The sequence below is a fragment of the Corvus kubaryi genome, unplaced genomic scaffold (assembly GCF_017639235.1).
Source record: "Corvus kubaryi isolate FWS band 111438036 unplaced genomic scaffold, C.kubaryi_AGA036_p1.0 37353, whole genome shotgun sequence".
Lineage (NCBI taxonomy): Eukaryota > Metazoa > Chordata > Aves > Passeriformes > Corvidae > Corvus > Corvus kubaryi.
The window spans coordinates 3,859,554-3,880,367 of NW_024581115.1; the positions used below are offsets into that span (position 1 = coordinate 3,859,554).

General features: G+C 51.6%; 2 protein-coding genes across 5 annotated transcripts; both read right to left on the reverse strand.

The window, feature by feature from the left end:
• Nucleotides 1-958: 958 nt before the first annotated feature.
• On the reverse strand, nt 959-8,693 carry WBP2 (WW domain binding protein 2). Of its 4 annotated transcripts, none has more exons than XM_042032584.1 (8): nt 8,610-8,693; nt 6,837-6,945; nt 6,173-6,308; nt 4,542-4,634; nt 4,203-4,319; nt 3,877-3,972; nt 2,694-2,770; nt 959-2,516 (listed from the first exon to the last, which is right to left on the reverse strand). In XM_042032584.1, exons 1-8 carry the CDS (start codon nt 8,666-8,668, stop codon nt 2,463-2,465), a joined length of 741 nt encoding a protein of 246 aa, XP_041888518.1. In that variant the 5' UTR covers nt 8,669-8,693; the 3' UTR covers nt 959-2,462. The 4 variants fall into 4 exon arrangements, with proteins under 4 accessions (XP_041888518.1, XP_041888517.1, XP_041888519.1 ...); XM_042032583.1 differs by having other exon boundaries at nt 3,877-3,999; XM_042032585.1 differs by having other exon boundaries at nt 3,877-3,999; nt 8,605-8,693.
• A 1,569-nt stretch (nt 8,694-10,262) lies between these two features.
• Nucleotides 10,263-20,407, reverse strand: TRIM47 (tripartite motif containing 47). The gene is made up of 6 exons (XM_042032580.1): nt 19,667-20,407; nt 17,852-17,947; nt 17,079-17,309; nt 16,323-16,518; nt 15,573-15,647; nt 10,263-14,438 (listed from the first exon to the last, which is right to left on the reverse strand). The coding sequence occupies exons 1-6, from the start codon at nt 20,372-20,374 to the stop codon at nt 13,813-13,815; spliced, it is 1,932 nt and encodes a 643-aa protein (XP_041888514.1). The 5' UTR covers nt 20,375-20,407; the 3' UTR covers nt 10,263-13,812.
• Nucleotides 20,408-20,814: the final 407 nt, after the last annotated feature.

Genomic DNA, 20,814 nt, shown 5'->3' on the forward strand with positions numbered 1-20,814 from the left:
TTCAGAAGTCAGGATTTATTCAGCTCCTACTGGACTGTAAAATTTTGTCTCAATGCTTTCCTCCTTCACCCAACTCTTCTACAGAAAACAAACCCAAGTGGCTCAGCCAGCCTTAAAATGCAGTAAAACAGCCATGTGGGAGGATGTGAGAGGCAAAAGGGGTGTAAAAAATGAGCAGAATCTGGAAGATGTCCCCTGCTGGCTGGTCAGGGAATTCAAGAGAATGAAGGCAGCCACAGCAGCTGCTGGGAAGAGGAATGAAACCAAGTGAGGTTTGGACGATACCTGGAGAGCAGCTTCTGGGTAACTCCTGTTTGACAGGTGTCAGTGTGAGCCAGGGGGACTAAGCAGGACCTGCTCCCATGTGGAACATTCCCCTCCTGCCCTGCCAGGTGAGACTGACACAGATGGTTCAGCTCAGAGAGAGGAACGGCTCTGGCACTGCTGCTGGAGCACAACTCAGCTTTTCCAGGGAGAGGAGCACAGGTGGAGCACACCTGAGAGAGCTCCGACCTCACTGGGCACAACCACCCAGGCACCTCAGCACACTTACAGGAAAAAAGAAGATAAAATTGTGGATTGTTTCTAATTAGAGACATATTTTAGAAGCATTAATTATGCTGCATCACCCGGCTACTTCTTGCAAAGTAAAATAGTGAACAGGTTGTAACTTTCATGAGGACAATTGGTCTGGAAAAACAACCTGGGTGACACATCTGGGTAGAGTAAAGCAGCTGCTGCACCAGCTTCCAACAGGAACTGTGAAATGGGAGTCTGCTGAAATATTTCAACATCTTATTTTCATTCATAAAGTCACCCAAGAGAAATCTAGCAAATGATGTCACCAGTGAAGAGCCACAAACAAAATCCAAGTGATTTTGCTTCTAATTCTTCCTCTCCCCATCCAAAGCTACCAACTCACCAGAAGTTTGCCTGCTCACACACAAACCACCCCAAGTTTTGAGCTCATTTCTCTTTACTTCACAGTCTTAGCAAAACAGATCTGCATTCAGAAGTCATTTCACATTAATATATTAATCAAATGCTTTGAAAATAAATATTTTTTTTTAAATAACCATTTCTTTACATCACCGCAGTAGCAATTCTAGAAAAGTCAGTGCACAAACAGTAGCAATTTCATTAATCAGCTAAACTCAAACAAAAAGAAAACAAGAGGTGAACCTTTTTTCTCTCCGAGCAGGCTGCATGCAGCAAGTCTCAGCAGTTCCCTAGCACAGAATCCTCTGTCACACTTTGCTGGGAAGGATTTTCTCTCCCAGCTGTCAGAAGTCAGCAAAGTGTGACTTGTGCAAAGCTTTGAACAGCACAAAAGTTTCATAGCCCAGATTCTGACCAGTCCTGGAGTTGTTGCTAATGAGACCAAGGAATCAATGCTATGAGGAGTCTGCGTTCAGGTGACTGGGAATTCACAGCTGGACCAGGAACACAAACAGCAATAAACAACACTTTGGACCTTACAGCTTATTCCAATGTTTTGCATATTCTCTCAAGTGCTTCCAGGGCAGAAGTCAACTGCTTTCTGCCCATTAGCTGTTAATTCACCAGGTAAATCACAGCAGGAAGATGCTTCACTGGCCAAAAAGTGTAACTTGTGTTACAACAAAGGAAAAACAAAAGTGCGTTACAGACTATGAGGAGAATATTCCATGAACTTACATATCTAACTGGAAAATAGAGACAACAGAAATATTAGTGTTCCCATGGGATCTAAACTGGTCAGATGCTACTGGAGAACCCTGTGAAGAGCAGTGTGTCTGAGGAAGGGAAGTTGGTCAGCACTGTCATACATGGCGCACAGCAGGGAAATCTGAAGGGCTACCAGATTACTTACTATGATTGTCAGGAATGACTAAAAACAAAGAAACCCAAGAAAGTTGAATATATATCTGAAAAATGCCACAGGTGTGTATTTCCTTTGAGATCCCAAAGGTTTCCTTTGAAGCCCTTTCTCAAGAGCAAAGAGTTGGACGTGACACTCTGGATTAAAAGGAATAACCAGAGGCATCCCTGTGTCCAGAGGTGCTCTTGGATGCACACTCAGGTAAATTCAAGATACTCACCATGTCCAAGGGCCTTGTTTCCATGTCATGATCATGTTAATTAGCAGTTTAGAGCAGATGCTGACTCTAAAGAGGTGTAATTTAAGTATCAAAAGAAACAGAGCTAAGGGAAGCAGTCACAGATGAAGAGAACCCCCAGGTGTAGCGATGCTGCACACAGGGAGGAGGGAATGCTGCAGGACAGCAAACCCTCAGAGCTCCAGAGGTGAGCCAGGCTGCCAACATCCCTCCCCTTGCTCTGCACAGACCTAGTACTAGAGCCCCTGAAAGCAGTGTGCCTTGGGGGAAGGCTCTACTCCTCAGTGCTATGGACCGTGCCCCAGAATTCTGCCAAAATGGAAAAAAAGAAAGCAATGAGTCGTGGAGAAGTTCTCTGTCAGCTTATTGGTTTTTCTTGTCCTCTGGTGGGAAGTATGGAGGAGGGGGTGGCTGGTCCTGCAATAAAGATGATAAAAAGACATCAGTGCATGGGTAAGAATAAAAAATTAAACTCAAAGCCCCCAAAACACCCAAGACACCAACATGAACTCAGATGAACTTTGCTGTGCCACTGAGAGATCTGCCAGACACACACTTGGGCTCCCCTGCAAACACAGAGCAACAGGGACTCACCGTGGGCATGTAGACATTGTGGGGGTTGCCTGGGCTGTAGTAAGCACTGGCAGCAGCTTCAGCAGCCTTGGCTTCAGCTGTCGCACGGAGAGAAGAGTCAGGTTAGGGGGACACAGAGAACTCTTACAATAAAACAAGAATTCCTGGCCATCAAGAGTTACTAACAGAGCACCATATGACCAGTGCTCAATTTGCAAAATAGCTACAACACACACAATTGAGCATTATCTCTTCCAGTTACCACAGAATTGTCAACACCCAGTGAAACAGACAAAGACTGAGTTTGGAAATGTCACCTGGGACTTGCATGTCAGCCATAAAGAAATGCTTGCTGCTGCTTTGCCTAAATACAGACAATACCCTTTATAAACCGGCAGTGAATAAACCATCCTCCCTGGGAGTGAAAACACCAGGCAAGACAAAAATCAGCACAAGTTTATAGCAGCTTAGGGGATTCTTGCATTAAAGATGGTAATTTATGAGGATAATCCACATCCTGTATTTCTGCAGAATACAAAAATCTTGTACAACCCTCTGGAGCAGTGCCGCTTTCCAAATAATAGTTCAAAGATGAATGGTTGTTTATTCAAACCAAAGAGAAAAGTTAAATCCTTATTCAAACAAATATTCTTATCTGCAAGAGGTCTATGGCTATGTCCAACCACAATAGCTCTTTTTTCATTTTAATAAATCCCAAATGAGTGAAAAATGAGGCTGTATTTCCCCAGCTCCTTTCCATCATCTCTTCCCCTGTTCCATATTGTTTCAGGAAAAATAATCACATTAAGAGTGAAACAGGGGAAGGGGAAGAAAATATCACCCAAGACACAGTTGAGAACTAAAATGGACCACAAACACGTTTCACCATCAGTTTCCTTGTATTCATCCATTAGGGCAAGATTACCACCACAAGAGAATCACAAACTGTATTTTTTCTATCAAAAGAATAATAAATCCATCCGTAAAATACCCATTAATGGTGTCCACCCCGGAGAGAATCAGGCTGGACTCCAGACTGAGCTGGACATACAAAGCTGGAGATTAGGGGAGCTTCCTAATCCCTTTTCTAAACGAATTTCAACTTCTAGGTGGAGCTTCAAAGTTCCCCAAAAGACAAGAAGCAAAGTCTGTTTCACTCCTAACAAAACTGTGGTGAGCTCATTCACCTGGACACACTCCTTACCTGCAGGAGTGGAGGGCAGGTCCGGGCCACTGACAGGGGGTTCCATGGGCCCTGGGTATGGTGGGGGTGGAAGTTGCATGTAGCCCATGCCCCCATCTGCCATAGGAGGACCAGGATAAAAGTCTGTCAGGAAAGGAAATCACACAGCAAGAGACTTAACTCCCCTGGGTGGAGTTATCAACCCAAAGAAGCCAAGGCAAACATAACTAAACTCAGGAACAAAAGCTATCACTAAAACACCGTGTAAAATCTGTGTTTCTTGCCCTTTTTACCTGTTTTAACTCTTACTAACTAGAACAATCCCCAGCCTCAGTTCCCAGGCTTACCTGGAGGAGGAGGTGGGTATGGATAGCCCCCGTTAGCTGCAGGGGGTGCAAAAGCATAGGATCCATTTGGCATGTAGGAATAGCCATAAGCTCCACTGGGTATTTCACCTCTGGAGACTGGAAAAACAAAGACAAGACCTCATCAGAACATCAAGCCTGCCTCAAATGCAGGCCAAGAACTCCAACAAACTTAGAGAGTCCTTATCAGAAAAAAAAGCGTCATCCCAATAAATCTGCTGCTCATTGGATGTGAAAAAAATACTTTTTAAAGCAAGCTTCGGACACAGGCAAGGGTCCTAAACCCAGAAAACTCCGGCAGATACCCCCAGACTTCCATACCTTGTGATGCCACCTGCAGCATCCGCTGCCCAAATTCAATTGCACCCCCAGCTGAAAAGGTCATCTTGAATGTGGCAGATCCTTCCCAGCCACCTGAGGGAGGAAAGACAGCAAGGAGAAGCCATTTCCATGCTATTTAGGTTATATGCTCTATCTACAGATGCTCTGTATATAATTCTTTAAAGAGCTTATCCCAAATATTCAAGTTAAAAGAAAAAGAAAAAAATAAAGCAGAGGAAGTGGCAGAATTATGGTATCATCAGAAAAAAAATCACACTGGGGTATTGTCATGTCAAGAGACACCTGAAGCAGAAACATCCATGAGGGAGACCTTCATAAGCTTTCTGGAGTTGTGGCTGTTGCCACAGCAGCTGCCACAGGCCAAGCTATCAGGAGTGCTGGATTTGCTCTTGCTTTGGATAAGATTAGTGCAGAAGACAGGGATTTTGTTAATCCCGTTTGCTAAAAAGCCTTTGCAACTACACCTGTCAGCTCCAAATTAGTTTGGGAGTCTGAGTGCCCAATGAAGCAAAGAGCTTAATGAAAAACATGGTCCACATAAATCCATTAGAGCCCATGGAAGACATTTCAAGTCAGGATAAATAATAATTAAAAAAACAAATAAATTAGTGACATCTCATATTACAGTATAAAAAAGAAAAACACACACAGTCCAGAGTCCCAAGAAAGCATCAAAGCAGAAGCTGTGCTGAAACAGAAACAAGTAGATTAAAGAGCCTTTTAAGCTAAACCAGACTCTCATGGCTGTTAAGACAACATCATCATTAAAAGAGATGGCCTCTGGGGAAAATTCACAAAGATTTAGCTAAAGCCCTTTGCCTTTCACACAGTTTAGTTTGTCATTACTGCTCAGGCTCCCTCTCATGCTGGATTGTCCCACTCAGCTCCCATGCAGAAGCTGCTTTCAGGATTCCAGCTGAAAGCCCCTACACCCTGTGCTGTGACTTCTGTGCTACAACTACAGACTGAATCAAGCTGAGGATGAAAGTTTCCTGAACTTTGTGCCTTTGGTAAAAAAACCAGTGAAAACCAAAATTATTATTGAAAATGCCTGCCACAGCCTTCTCACTGAGTTTAATGTGAAACAGCTCCTTAACTTCCCTGATGTCAAGACAGTCCTTTCCAAGTGCCATTTTCATTGTCAGGATGCACTACAGCAACAGCACACCTGTCCTTGAACTGCACAAGAAACATGATGGAAAAAGTGCTCTGGGGATCTCCACCTGAACCCAAACAGAGCCAGAAAGAATCTGAGTTTTTGGCACAGGAGGACCTGGATGCAGGTGGGAGAGGTGACCCCAAGTGACCAAAGCAAAATTACATGCTCATTCTTGCTGACTCCACTCTGATGTTTATTTGCTGAGATCACTTGTTTAATTGAACTTAGTATTTTGCAGAGGGGAGGAATGAGATGGGTTGCAGAGCAGATCTGCTCATTGTAACTGAACAGGGAGCTGATAAGGGGAGCATTTTTAGCTGCCAAAGAAAGAAACACATTTTAGCAGGAGTGTGAAAATGCATTTGGACAGTGTCAAGTTTTGGTTAGCCAGGTTTTTGCTATGAAGTGAGCACTGAACTGAGACACAGAACACACACTGTGTGATACCTACCTCCTGCCTCTGCTTTCACTGTGCCCTTGATGTAATTTGCTCCAAACACTGGCTGCTTGATCTCACAATCCTTCAATAAGTAAAAGGGCATCACGAATGACTGCATAGCATCCTTCCCCTTCGACACAAAGATAACCTGAAAAGAAAGTAACATTACAAGAGCTATTCAAAATAAACAGGAAACACAGCCCTGATTTATTATCTGAACAGACTTCTCCATGGACTCAAACTCCCTCCCACATCACCACTTCTGCAAGCCAAAAGCTACAGAGAACAGCCACAGGGGTAAACCAAATCCTCAAGGTAATAAAGCCTTCCAGGAAGTCCCTTGCTCAGGTAATACTCCTTCCAGCTCCCAGAGAACCTGCTGCTCCACACAGCTATGATTCAGTAGCTGTGCTGTTGCATTCAGCACTTCCAGACCACTGTTAATTTCCAGTTTGAAGATGTACTAAACAGCTGCCTGTACAAGAACTAATCAGATTTATTATCTGTTGACAAATAGATGGGATATGCCGTGAATTCATAATGCTTTCCAGAGGGAGAGGATGAGCTACACTTCAAGCAGGAGTAGATTATCCTGACTTTCATGCACTGAGGACATTTAAATACAGACTCCAGGACTGTTATCTCCTTACACGAGATAAAGCCTTTCAGCACTTACCCGGTAGGGAGTCAGGAAAACGCTCCCTTTCTTGGTCCCCTTGAAGGCCTCTGGCATCGGCTCCAGATCACTGAAGGTAATTTCTACATGGTCATAGGTCATCAAAACACTGCAAAAGTTGCCAGAAGAGACAAGAGCTACAGCTCAAGGCAGAAGTGCAGCCTGCACAGAAGTTTGCTGACCTCCCAAAACCACCTGTAACCTCAGGCCATGCTGAGCAGACAAAATCAGTTCTGGTTTGCCTTTTTTGTTGTTGTCGTTGGCAGCAGCAACTGAAGTATCACTGGCTGCTTGTTCCCTTCTCAGTGTGCTGACACAGCTGCTGCTGCTGTCTGCATAACCAGGCACCAAATCAATCGAAATCTCAAGACATTTACTTTCATTTTAAATCATTTTGCATTTCTACTGGATCAGTTCCCTAAGTCAGTTGCCCACAAGTAATGCGACAGAGAAAGGACTGCAGGAGAAGGAACTGCTCAGGCTGCTTATGCAACACGGCTCTCGAAGGTCTCACCACAGCTCAAGCACCTCTGACACAAAAATGTGATCCAGAGGAACTCCCCTTCCTTGCCACAAGACTTCATTAACTCGTGTTGCCTGCACTGATTCCTTAATTCTCAATTACAAACTGACCTGATTAAAACCTTTGCATGGACACAGCAGGTAACTTGTATTGACATTACAGCACCCACATTAGGAACTCTAATCCCTAAAGCTGCAGAAACCTCCACCACCTCTATCTTTGGCAGCTGACGTGTTTCCATGCTCAGTCATTTGCCTTTCCCTTCTTCCAGTAAATACCTGTCCCTCCAGGAAAAGCTCGGGAAGGGCAGTGGGACCAGCTTTGCTCAGGCTGCAGCATTTCAGACAGACCCTGATCCAAGGCAGGCTGACAGCCGGGAACAGCAACACCTTCAGCTGCTGCAGTTCTCTCAGGGAATGCAAATTTAAGTACCTGAGTTGATCTTACTAAAGCCTTCTAAGAAATGCCACATCCCAAGTGGAAGTCAGGCGCAGAATTCCTGCATCAATGTTTAAGCGGCCCCGTGGAAAGAAGCGCTGAAGGATGAACCACTCCTTTGTCCCCGAAGCAGATGACTGCCACGTCAGAACCACGCTGGCAGACAGCGGGTGCGGACAGCCCTTTGCCATGCAGACAGAGGCAGCTCTGTGGAGGCTTGCCGTTTCCATGGTTATATCCCAGCACCTTTTTCCAACACTGTCGCTCCTTCCCGCACACACAGAAAGGGAGCTGTGCTCCAGGAACCCAGCAAACCACCGTGAGCAGCCTTTGAGCTGAGGCACGATGCAGGTGCAGCATCCCCGAGAGGGGAGGCCTGCGTCCAGGCCAGATCACCTGGGCGGGAGCTGAGCTCTGCCAGCCCTTCCTGAGCCCTCGGGGGAGAGACTGGGCACAGCAGCAAGAGCCAGCAGCAGGCTGGGGGACCGGCAGGATGCTGAGGGGAGCGGTGTAGGGGGAGCAAGGCCCGCGGCTGAGGCCCAGCAGAGCTCCCCCCGCGCAGGCCCTGGGGCAGGAGGGTACGTACAGCCCCTAAGCCGTAGGGAAACGAGGGGAGGACGAACAACGCCGGCACCGAGAGGGTTAAACCACCCCCTTTAACCGCCTCACCCTCTCAGCACCCCCCCCAACCCCGACCCACACAACCCCTCCCCCTGAGGGGGAAGGCAGGAAGAGGGCGGGGGGAGAAGGCAGCGCGCCGCTATCCCCCGGCTCCCGCGGCCGGAGGAAGGGAGAAGGGGATAGCACCTCACTTCTCGCTGTTGTTAACGATGACGCCGCCGCCTTCCGAGTGGTTCTTGTTGAGCGCCATCGCCGCCTCCTCCGCCTCCTCCTCCTCCTCCTCCTCACAGCATCGAGCCCACTCTGCGCCTGCGCGGGAAAAAGGCGCTGGCGTCATTGGGCCGGTGGGGCATGCTGGGAGTTGTAGTCATCGCCATCGATAGAGGAGGTAACGCGTGCTTCTTCGCGCGGTGCATGCTGGGAGTTGTAGGCCAGCCGCCATGATACCCCCCCTTCCCCGCCTCAGGGCCTGCCACAATGTCTCTCTATAACTGTGCTGTTTGGTAGAGTAAAATAAATAATAATAATAATAAATAATCCCTCATATCTGGCGGTTCTGCACATGAAGTGAAATTTACCCCCTTAAACAGCGAAGATGCTCCATTTCCAACGGTTTTTAAAATTCCCACTAGATGAGCATTTCCTGTTTCGCACACTTGCAAACAGATTTTTGATCCTGTTACTGGCTGCTTTCAGTGATGGAATCAAGCATATCCAAAAAATTACCCCTTTCTACTGCAGTGTGTTAAACTAGAAGGGCTAACCCGTTGCCCTATAAACAAGCCAGGACCGTGTCTGTGTGTCTGTCTGTCAGGAATCTGGGAGCAAGGAAATACTTGTGGCATGTGCAGATCTGCAGGAAGGGTCTAAACTCCTGCCTCCAGGTGTGCAAGTAGAAGGAATTTTAAAAACTTAATGATTGCATAACTTCATTAAAAATAGGAACCCTGCAAAACTAACCACTGTTTGAAGGGCTCCCTCAGATCAGTAACTGACAGCTGTGTATCAAAAATATATAAATAAGAGCATATATTACCTTATATTATGTATTTTTAGATGGATTTGAGCTATTCCCTGGGTTTGCAGCCCAGTCCTGTCTGAGTGCCTGAGAACCAGACGCGAGTGGGGGGGAAAAGCAGAAAAACGACATAATGGAAACCAGATTTAAATACATGCAGTGACATAATCTGTACTGTTTCTTGGCAAGAAGAGAACAAGTTTGTGCTTTTCATATCCGCTTTTTCAATAAGCAGTAAGTTTCCCTTTTAAGAAACAGCCATAACAAATAGTCCTGATTCTTCTCCTATTAAAGTAAGAAGCAGAATCCACTCGGCTTCCACTGAAAAGCCCAGATGGAGCATTGGCACCTTGCACGAACTAAGACTCAAATAACATTTTTATCCTAACTCCAGTTGGCATTTGGGATTAAAAAAAGCAGCCTTCACTTAAAAAAGATGCTGCTGTAATTGCCAGTGTGTGTGTGGAGCTCTAGACCTCCTCATCACATAGAAAATCTTGGAAATTTATACTCTCAAACTTGAAAACACTAAGGAAAAAACACCTAATCTGTTAATCTTTTTTATTTGTAGTATGAGGACACAGAAGAGACAACCGAGACAATTTGCTGCTTTGAATTGCCCAGGGCTGACAACTGGTATTGGATTTTAAGGTTCTTCTGCTCCTTTTGCAATAAAAATGTGTATATGGCAGAATTCCCTTGGACACACTTGGAAAATAAAATCTGTGTTATTTTATGTCAGATGTACAGGACACAGAAAAGTAAACATGAGATAATGGGACAACTCAAACGGTTTGGTATTTAAAGGAAAGACAACCCAGAGCAATGACTGTATAATATTTAATGGACAAATCATAGTCTCTAACACCATTATATTATTCTGTTATGGTTTTTTTCACACACTGTAAAATACCCTACAGTTACTGTATTTTAAAAAATCCTAATTAAAAAGAGGAACAGTCTTCGACAGCAGAAATAACCCAAGGGAACAAGGAAAGGCTGTTTAAGTTGCCAAGTGCTATCGATCCATCTCGACTCACCTCACCCTGCATTTAACCCCTTGTTTACAGCAAAATCAGGGATCCAGAGCTGGCGCAGTGCACATTCCCTAATGGTTCCAGTTTACACCCCAAATTACTGGCAGCACAGAGCAAGCTCTGACCCAGCTCCTGGGCGACTGCTCCTGTTGTAAATCACCCCTAAACCAGGAGGGTTTATAGTGCTCCCAACCGGGATAAAAGCAAGCAGCAGGAAAGAGAGGGTTGGGCAGCACTTCCCAGCTGTGGAGCATCCACAGGAGCTCCATGGAGCTGATGCCATGAAGATTTTTTGCCTTTTCTTTTATATCCCTGTTATGCCTTTTTTTACAACTTCTGTATTCCTAGTGCTTTTTGCCTCCATTCTTGGACTTGTTTGTCAAGCTGAGAGACTCAACATTTTAGAAGCTTCGTAGTTAGGGATCAGTGTGCCCCAGAGCCCAAGGTCCTCTCCAGAACACATTCTGTAAACTAAGACAGAACCATCCAGGGGAAGGTTCCTTGGGGAGGGGGGCTCACTCGAGCCTCTCATTGGGGAATCTTTGATAGATCTGCTAATTAGTAAAACCTATAATGATATACCTGATCTTTTGGGGTGGACATTTTTTTGCAGGGTGCATTTCAATGCATATGACCTGGACGTGTGCACCTAAGGATCCCTAAAATAAATACCAAGGTAAAATCCCTTTTCCCCTTCTAACCGTGTTTGACTCTTGATTTTAAGACCAGGAAAAGGCATCAGAGCTGCACCCATGAATTCAGCCAAAGCCACGGCACAACCAGACACCATGCCCAGACACCCCCGTGGGTTCCTGAGCTGCTCCCACGTGGTGACAGGGTGGAAAGAGAGGATCCCTCTGAGCCTCCCAAGCCCTGAAGGGGGTCAGAGGTTTGTGTCTGTGCATTGGGAAATGTGGAGAAGGGCGGGATGCGTGGCTCCAGCGCGGGTTTCCCCGTGGAGCAATCAATCTGCCTACAGCGAAATGAAACAGCACAAAGACCCAGATCTGCTCTGTTTACTCTGGCAAAACTCCTCGCTGCAAACGGTGGGAGTTTTGCCTCAATAAATGAGATGTAGGGTGCAGATGGGGGCCCACATGGGAGATCTCTTCCTGTAGAGATGAAGGTTCCTTCCCTTCCTCGTCCTCCCAGGATGTGACCGTGCACGGGCTGTGGCACAGCTCCATCGTTCTCATCCCATCAGGAATTCCTGACTCCAAGTTCTCCCCGTGTGCACAGAGCAGCAGCGATGCCTGCTCTGTGTCACCGCTGACATCTCGTGCAAGGCCTGAGCTCTGCAGGGGCCGCTGGCGCCAGCCAAACAAAGAGGGTTTGGAGCTCAGGACGCAGGGAATGAATTCCCATCCGGGCAGAAGTCTGGGCAGCATTCCCACCAGCCAGGAAAGGCCAAGATTTCAGCTGAAGATTTCACTCTGGAAGGCCTACTGTTCCTTTTCCCACTGCTCACAGCAGTTTGGGAGTCACCTCATGTGGAGGAGGAGGAGGAGGAATTGGCAGACAGATCCCAGCAAGCCCCTTCCCAAACTGACTCACCAGCCTTGCCCCGGGGAAGGGGTGGCTGCGCTCAGACCCTTCATCCACTCAAATATCCCAATTTTCTGGGGACTGGCAGCTCTTTCTGTGCCAGCAGGAATTGGCAGCGCTGGCAAAGGAGTCACAGTAAAGGAGCTCTTTGAGCCTCAGCATGTAAACGTGGCTTTACATGAACCGTGCCTTTAACTTCAAACCTCCCAGCTTTGTACCTGCCTTTTATTCACATTCACATTTTTCCCTTGGCTTCACTTGAATATAGCACTATGATTTCCAGCTTATCCTTCAGGGGGAAAAAAGTATGTATATCATATATTTAGCTAAATGGGCTGTTTACTATCCCTGCTGACTGTTGTTGCATCATCCCTGACTCACTCATGCCAGTGAAGAACCTGACCCTCTGTATTTTCTCTCCAGGTGTACATTACACAGCACCACGGTTCTGTAAAGCTAGCTTTGGGAGGTAGGTAGCAAAATAACCCCAGAAAAAATAAACTTGTGGAAAGGCACGCTGTGCTGAGACAGGGACTGCTCTGTGCTGTCCTCACAGGCAGTATTTCTGTGTTTTCCTTCTGAAAAAGCTCCCTTAGGACATGTGAACTGGCAGTTTGGTCTCTCAGCCTCAAGTTTCCACCTTTCCTGAAGGGAACAGTGTTCCCTCTCGCTTGAGAGTAGTTTTTGTTAATTGTTACTTATTCCCAGAGTCTAAAGGGCCATTTAGTAGCTGACTGATGCTGCACCTTTATCGAGGCACTCACAGCTGTCCCTACAACACTAAAGCAGACCATTTATCTCTGGGACATATTCACAGCACCTCTGTCACTTAAAAATCTCTAAGCTAAGGGGCAGATTTTCAGCTCAAGTGTGCCCAGGGCTCTTGAAGAGCTGGTAGTTTAACAGTACTAAAAGCCCCCAAAACAGTAGTGTCAACAAAAACATGGGGGAAAATTTGGCTGTAAAACTTTGCAAAGAATGTGTTTGCTAAAAGCACATCCTCAAAATTTGGTTTGTGCTGTTCCCTTCCCCATCTCCAGGTGGGAACAGTGGTGCTGCTTCTCGGCAGGAGGTTTCTCCCTTTCCCAGCTGGGCAGAGATCCTCGTTTCACGTTTGCAGCACTAATGGGAGGGCAGCCCTGCATGGAGAGGTGCTGCATCATCCCAGCATCACCCCAGCACCCAGCCAGGCTCCTCCACGCCCCTCTCCCCAGAGCACCATCTCACCCATGCCAGGGCACAGAGGTGATGTGGCACCAGGGAAGACTGCCTTGGGGGTTCACCTGGTCCATGCAGGGCTTGCTCCATCAAAGGCACTTCCTTAGGAGCATGCAGAAGGTGTCGATGAGGCAGCACTTAAAAAAGCATCAGCAACAGAGCCTGAGATAAGGCACAAAGCATCTGCACGAGTTGCTGGGGCTGCATGAGCAGAGGTAAAGGAGAGGGACTGGGCAGGTGGCCAAGGCACAGCTCCAAATCCCTGTGGCACTTCTGAGCAGCACACTTTACCAAGAAAGGCTGTCGCAGTCCCTGATGTCCAGAAAGGGAAGCTGAGGGGCAGGGAGCAGCACAGGGACTCGCCCAAGCTTGCTCAGTGGCAGAGCTGGCACTTGGATCCAGCCCCATCCGGGCCCCCAGCCCTGCCCATCAGGAGGCTTCATCCAGCCCTGGGTCCCCAACAGTGCAGAGAGGAGGGAGGGCTGCCACAGAGACAGACAGGGCTACCAAAGAGAGGTGGTAATAACCTGCAGGAGAGGCTTTTGTGGGTCTGTCCGTGCCCTGCTCCCTGGGCAGTCACCGGCGCTTCAGCACCGACACACAATCCTTCTTCAGCGGCCCAATCTGCAGGTGGGCATCCACACTCTCCAGGAAAAAGGCTGGCTTCAGCTTGCACGAGAAAAGAGAGGCAAACTGGCGGTTGATCTTGTTCTGGAATGGGTCAGACTTCCCCTTGGCAGAAGGGGAGACCTTGAGCTGCTGCAGGCAGGTCATCTTGGAGTCCTTGACTCCGTAGAAGGTTAAAGCCTTTTCCGAATACTCCAGGAAGACGCCAATCGTGTGGAAAAAGGGCTGCTGGATGGGGCACTCGAAGCCACCAAACCAGGCCACGTAGTTCTGGCCGTTCCACTGCAGGCAGCAGGACCTGTCGTTCCTGCCCAGGCGGCCGTGGTTGTAGGGCTCCCGCGGGTCAAAGTCCTCGGCAATGACCCCGATGCTGACCCAGCCGTCGATCAGCTCCACCTCCCAGTAGTAGTTGCCCCTGTTCATGAGGTTCAAACCCAGCACCTGCTCGCAGTTGATGAAGCGGGTGGGGCTCTCTGGGTAGGGGATGGGGCACAGCACCCGTTTGGCCCCCTTGGTGCCGAACAGCTGGATGAACTTGTCAGCTGTGTCACTGTCCAGGTCGATGATGAAGGCGACTGCGTGGGGCAAGAGAGAGAAGTGAGCATGAGGAGGGAAATGCGAGGAAATCCTCCCAGCTCTCCCTGCTCTGATCCCCCTGCCCCAGCCTTCGATGATGAGTATGATTCTTTCTGACCTGTCCCATCACTCTGTCCCTTTGCTTTTAAGTCCCATGGCAAATTTCAGTCAATGAAGATGAGGGGCTGAAAGAGCTGATAGTCTCATAAGCAGGATGGATATAGGTAACTGGGCAGAGGAGAGAGCAGAGGGGCTGCTTGATGAGCTCAACCATGATACCAGACATTGGAGAATCCACCTGACAGAGTGGTGGTAAGAAAATCTCACATAAAAGCGTATTTCAGGTAACCACAGATAAATGCAGTCAAGAGGGACCCCAAGAAGAGAGAACAGCCAGGCATGTCACAGCTACAGACAGGCAGCCCCTGGCAAGTGGGGCCATGTGAGAACCACTGATGGATCCCAAAGAGAGGGATGCCCAAGGAAGTTCTTCCAGGGAACAACCCTGGACATGGATCACGATCAACTGCATTGCATGTCCCAACCTGACAGCAGAAGAGCACACCCTCCCTGAGCCCAGGTTATTCTGCTCTGTGCCACTGAGGCAGATCTTGTCCCCTATGTCAGTAGGTGACCCCATATCCCTGTAAGGCTGGGGACACACAGGTGGGGTGTGGGAGCTCAAGCCCAGCCCTGCACCCTCCAGCCTCAGCCTCTCCAGCCCCACTCTGCTCAACCACTGCATGATCCCTGTCATTCTGCTGCTGCAGACAACCCTCACCAGCTCAGGGTCCTGCAGCAAACAAGGCAGATGCCCAAACTCTGATCTAACTTAAAGAGGATCCAATTTGCCAAGGGCTGGAAGGCAGCAGGAATTACACAGGATGCCTGCAGCCCCCCATGGGCAGCTGGGCCAGCAGAACCACAGATGAGGGGGAAAAAACATCACCTAACCAGGCTATGACTGTTGTCAGGAAAGCCAGGAGGCTTCCCTGTTAGCCAAGCAGTATTTCCTCTGCTGGTGGCAGCACTCCCACAGCTGCTGGATTGGTGCTGGCCGGGCAGGCGGACAGAGAGAGGAAAGGGAAGATGGGCCTTAGCAACAACCGCCAACGCAAAAGTCCCCTGCTTACATTTCAGGAAATAATCACGGCTCTCCAGGCAGGCAGGATTGTTTGGCTTGTCTGGAAATCGGGATTCAGCCAGTGCTGTGGAGACAGGCACAGAAGGGTTTGCATCAGCAAAGGAACCAAACCACCAGCAAGGGGTCACTGGAGCATTGTCCCCTGCCCCTGATGGCACCCAGCTGTCACAGCCCCAGCCAGCATCCCCACTCCCCCTGAACATCCCCAGTGGCTCCCACATAGGAAAGGACAGACACCACTTTGGTCACCCCAGGGAGGTGGGCAGGGGTGCAAGGAACTGGCTGCAATTCCCGTGGGCATCCAAGAAAATGAGAAAGGAGAGAGCTCAGGTTACATGAGACAGCATGGAAGAGAGCTGCCACATCAGCTCTCTAACCCTGGCAGGTTTGGGAGCCCACAGCCTGCCCCGTGAGGAGAACTGTCTGTCCTGGGAAGAAGAGTCCCCTTTCACAGGAGGCCACTTTGGCCACTTGCCCCCTCCCACAGGGCCCTGCCTAACTCCCAGGCTGTTTGTTGCCTCTCCAGTCTCCGGTCTCTGTGGAAAAATTCACAAAACCTCAAAGAGGCGTAAGCCCAGACAGGGATTGTGCAACGTGCAGGGAACCCGTGCTGAGCAGCTTCCAGGGCTGGAAGGCCAGGGGCCAGTGCTCATGGAGCCTGCAGCCGCCTCCCACCCACGCAGGGAAGAGGGAAAGGGACAGGGAACCATCCAGGCACAGGGGCTGAGTGAACACAAACCTTCCTCCGTCTCCTGGCAACTCAATCCATCAATTCCTTTCCCCTGCAAGTGGTTCCACTGGTTTTTGCAGATAGTGGACAGCACATCCTTTACGGCACCCACGGCTTGGGTGCACTTGGTGAAGTTCAGCTCGTTCTGGAAGCTCAAAGGTGGAGAGAGGTTTTCTTCCATGGCTACTTTCAAGGCCTGAAATTCCTGAGCCAAAAAAGATGGAGTTTCAGAAGGTTTCAAACAAGCCAAAGTTGTCTCTTGTTCCACAACCCCACCCAGCCCTGGAGGATTTGGGATCTGGCAGCTCTCAGGACTTGGCCCAAGGACAGCACAAGGGAGGAGAGCGCTTTCCCGGCCACGTGTTCCTGGCACCTTCTCTTCACTCACTTTCAAACCCGGACTCAGACCATGCCCACCTCACAAGGAGCAGCATCTCCTCCTCTTCCTGGACTGTCAGGGAGGGGGGGGATGCTGGAGGAGGCAGTGGGGCACCCCAACCTCTCACTCTCTGCCCCCCACACCGGGGTACCGCTCTGGGCAGCACATCAACCTCTCCTGAGTCACAGACAGGACAGAGGTGGGGGTGATGGAGGGGAAAATCTCGGCTGCCTGGTCCCCCTGGGAGAGAGGAGGGGAGAGGACTGTGCTGACAGGAGTGAGACTCTGCAGCCTGAACATCCCAGGGTTCCTGGCCCCCAGCTCCATGGGGAATGGGACAAAACCCCAAAATACAACATTGTCAGCTCCTTCTTGCCCCATCCCACCTGGAGGAAGTAGATGGTGTCGGTGCTGGGGACGTTCTCCAAGTTTTGCTTGCACTGGGCCAGCTTGGCTCGTCTCTCCTCCTTCCAGCGGAGATCGGCCTCGGCCTCCCCCAGCATGGAGCGCTCCCCGTCCTGGATGAATCCCATCACCTCCTTCTGGAAGGTTGCCAGCACCTCAGAGGCCTCTGCAAAGAGCTTCTCGACCCTTTCCCTCTCCTTTGTGGCAGCACCCTGAGTGCAGGGAGAGAGGGGTCAGGTCCTGCAGGTGAGGGTGCAGGAGGGCACCCTTGTGCCCTGCCCAGCACCCAGTTCTCAGCTCTGTGGGGTCCCCCTGACACCCCATCACCCCCTTCCCCCAAGAACTCAGATCATAGCCCAGCTGTCAAGAGACCTGGCTGGGCACTGCCACTGACTGCTGCACCACATTTGGTGTCCCCAAGCAGGAAAGTGATGTGTTTGCACAAGGGCCAAAGGGGACAACCCCCAATGAGCCTGGGGAGGGAAGGAGTGCAAGACCCAGAGGATGCCCTGGCATGGCTCTTGCCCTGTTCCTTCTTCCATGTTAAAAACTAAAGCAACCAGAGATGCCACAAGGGTTAGCAGAGATGAGGAGCAAGAATCCTCAGGGATCTTTGTCAGGATCACCATCGTTTTATGGTGCTCCTGTGAGCACCATCTCTACACCCCATGCACCCCAAAATCTCACAGCCCCTTCTTCTCCACCCCCAGCCCAGCAGAGCTTCACTAACAGAGCAAAGCCATCGCAGAGTCACCTTAATGAGCTCCACCATTTTCTTGGCCTGGGCGATGGTGACTGCCAGCTCCTCCAGCTCATTCTCCACATCGCTGAGGAATTTGGCTTGTTGGGCCTGCAGACATCAAGGACAAACACTGAGCTTCACCCCCAGTCCCGGTGGGAGCAGCAGGGCATCCTGCCTCTCCTGAAGCTCAACCCACAGAGCCTCTCTGACCGTGACCTCGCTGCCAGGCTTCGAGTGAAGCATGCAAGGGGAACCATGAGTTGGTTTCCTGTTTTCCTTCCCTGCAACATCCAATCTGCAAACATCCCTTCTCACTCAGCTGGAAAACGAAAGGAGCAGCCTGGGTTGCAAAGGATCATGTCCAACTCCACGTTCCCCGCCTTGGTCCCAGCAGAAAGCAAACAAAACAGGAATCTGAAAGCAAACCCATCAGGCAGTGATTACAGCTAAGTGCGTGCTCTTAGCGAGTACCCACGGCTGGGAAAAATCCACCTGGGATTGGTGCAGAAGCTGAAAGGCAGACCTGGAGCACTCAGAAACTTAGCGAAGAGTCCCCTGGAGGTTTCTGTTGAGGAGCAATGCAAACCAGCTCCGGAGCACGGGCTGCAAAGGAAGCACCTTCCGAACACAGCGTTTCCTGACGCGCTATTGTTGGCTCAGCCATTGCCCATCACGAGGACGGGTCCCTCGGGAGCCAGGAGGGCTCTCCCCAGCCAGGGCAGCTCCCTGCTGATGCCCAGCCCCTGGCCCTGCTCCCTGCAGTGCTTGTGCCCGGGGAGCAGCTACAGGTGCTTTCCCCGTGCATCCATCCCAGCCCGAGGGCAGTCACAGAGGCCGTGCAGGCGACATTAAGCAGCGCCTGCCGAGGTCTGACAGCTCCTCGGGGCTGGGATTACACACAGTTTCTATTTTAAGGCACCTCATGACTAATAATGCCGATAAAAGGGTTTTCCTGCAATCCTAACAGCCCATCAGGAGGTGGAGCTGGCTTGGGGCTGTTGCTGTGCTCCCTGCCAGACCCCGGGCTCCTCCTTGGAAAAGGCAAACTTTCCCAAGGTCTCCAAATGTCTCATGGCCATGCGAGATGCCACCACACCGTGAGCCTCACAGGTTCCCACCTGCCTGCAGCCCCACAGAGGCCCCACGCCTTCAAGGCAGCAGTGCCCAGGAAGGCAGCACCACGTTGGGCTTGGAGCCCCGGCTCCTGGGAAGGCTCGTGGGTGTGAGTTTAGGAGGTGACTCAGTCGCATCTGGGAATGGGAGTGATGGAAAAACCCCCGCTGCCAGAATGGCAGGATACAAAAGGCTGGGGGAGCGGGAGCGGCGGCCGGGCCGGCTGCCAGCGCGGCCAGAAAAACCGCCTTGATGGAGCTGTGGGAACGAGACGGAGACGGCGGGTGCCCCATGACCGCGGGGGCGGCCACCGTGGGGTGTCCCAGGCACCGTCGCCCCAGCCCTACACCCACGGGATTGCGAGTTCGGCTCCGCAGCGGGAGAACTCCCCACGGGATGCCTGGCAGCGGCTCTGCCCCGATCTGCCCATCCTGTCCCAATCCCAGAGGTTCCCTGATGGCACAGCACCCTGTCCGTATGCTGGGGTGGGATCCCCCGAGGGGTGAGAGCACAGCACCCCCCACACAGGGCATCCCTCCAGTGCTGCACCTGCACACACCCACGTGGGGATTGGGCTCCCCGTGGGGACACGGGCGCAGGATGAACCCCTCCGAGGGATGCCGCAGCTCACACCACCCAGCACACCCCCACACCACGGTCCCACCCGCGCAGCACCCGCGCGGGGACCTCCGCGCCCCTCCCCACCCCACGCACCTGCTTGTGCTCCCGCTCCTGTTCGAGGGGCACCACGTCGTGGGCGCGATGCTCGTGGGCGCGGCAGCGGGCGCAGACACAGCTCTGCTCGGTGCGGCAGAAGCCGTCGAGGGGCTGCAGGTGGCGGGGGCACAGCCCCTCCTCCAGCCGGCGCAGCGGGGCCACCAGCCGGTGTGCGCGGAAGGCCGGGGCGCGCCGGTGCGGCTCCAGGTGCGCCCCGCAGAAGGACGCCAGGCACACCAGGCACGACCGCTCCGCCGCCACGCGGGACCCCGGCGGGCACACATCGCACAGCACCGCCGCTCCTTCCTCTCCCGCAGCATCCTCCTCCTCGGCTCCCGGGGCCATCGGGGACGCGGCGGCCGGGGACGGCGGGGACGAGCCGCCGGTGGCGGCCGCCAGCAGCGGCAGGAGCTCGCACAGGGCGCGGTTCTTGCAGAGCCGCAGGGCCGCGGGGACGGGCTCCTGGCACAGCGGGCAGCGGGCGGCTCCGCCCGCCCCACCGCCGTCGGGGGGGCCTGGCCGCTGGCGGAGCGCCTGCAAGCAGCCCTGGCAGAAGTTGTGTCCGCACGGCACCGTCACCGGGTCCCGCAGCACGTCCAGGCAGATGGGGCAGCCGAGGGGACCCTCGGGCAGCCCCGGAGTCGCCAGCGCCAGCCGCAACGCCGCGGCGGAGGACGGCGGGGCGCTCCCGGGCGCAGCATCCATCCCTGAACGCCCCGACCGGCCCCGGCCCCGGTCCCAGCCCCGACGGAGGCGGGCGGCAGCCGCGCCCCGCCCGCCCGCTCCTCCTCCCCGCGACCGCAGCCGGGGCTCCGCTTCCCGCGGTGCCGGAGGGGCTGCTGCGTCCTCCGGGAGCTCACGGCATCAACCCCGGGACCTGCTCCCAGGCACCCGCCCTCCTGGGAAGGGTCTCACCCCAAATGGGATCTGGTCCCCAGGCACTCGCTCTCCTCGGAGTGTCTCGCCCCAAATGGGATCTGCTCCCATCTGGGCCCTCTCCCCGGCATCTGCTGCCTTCAGGGAGATCTGCCCCCCACCCCCGAGAGGTTGTCACCCTAATGAGGATATGCTGTCCCCCACCCAGTGTCTGTCCCCCCCAAAGGATCTGGACCCTCCCCGGCGTTCTTCTGCTCCCAAGGGAAGCT

What these genes read in the sequence shown, in the direction of transcription:
- WBP2 (XM_042032583.1), bottom strand. Translation starts at nt 8,668, where the DNA reads ATGGCGCTCAACAAGAACCACTCGGAAGGCGGCGGCGTCATCGTTAAC. An exon ending in ATACCCACCTCCTCCTCCAG is followed by an intron (nt 4,000 to 4,202) that starts GTAAGCCTGGGA and finishes CTTTCCTGACAG; the next exon opens with ACTTTTATCCTGGTCCTCCT. An exon ending in ACAATGTCTACATGCCCACG is followed by an intron (nt 2,517 to 2,693) that starts GTGAGTCCCTGT and finishes TCTTTATTGCAG; the next exon opens with GACCAGCCACCCCCTCCTCC.
- TRIM47 (XM_042032580.1), bottom strand. Translation starts at nt 20,374, where the DNA reads ATGGATGCTGCGCCCGGGAGCGCCCCGCCGTCCTCCGCCGCGGCGTTG. An exon ending in AGGAGCGGGAGCACAAGCAG is followed by an intron (nt 17,948 to 19,666) that starts GTGCGTGGGGTG and finishes TGATGTCTGCAG; the next exon opens with GCCCAACAAGCCAAATTCCT. An exon ending in ACACCATCTACTTCCTCCAG is followed by an intron (nt 16,519 to 17,078) that starts GTGGGATGGGGC and finishes TTTTTGGCTCAG; the next exon opens with GAATTTCAGGCCTTGAAAGT.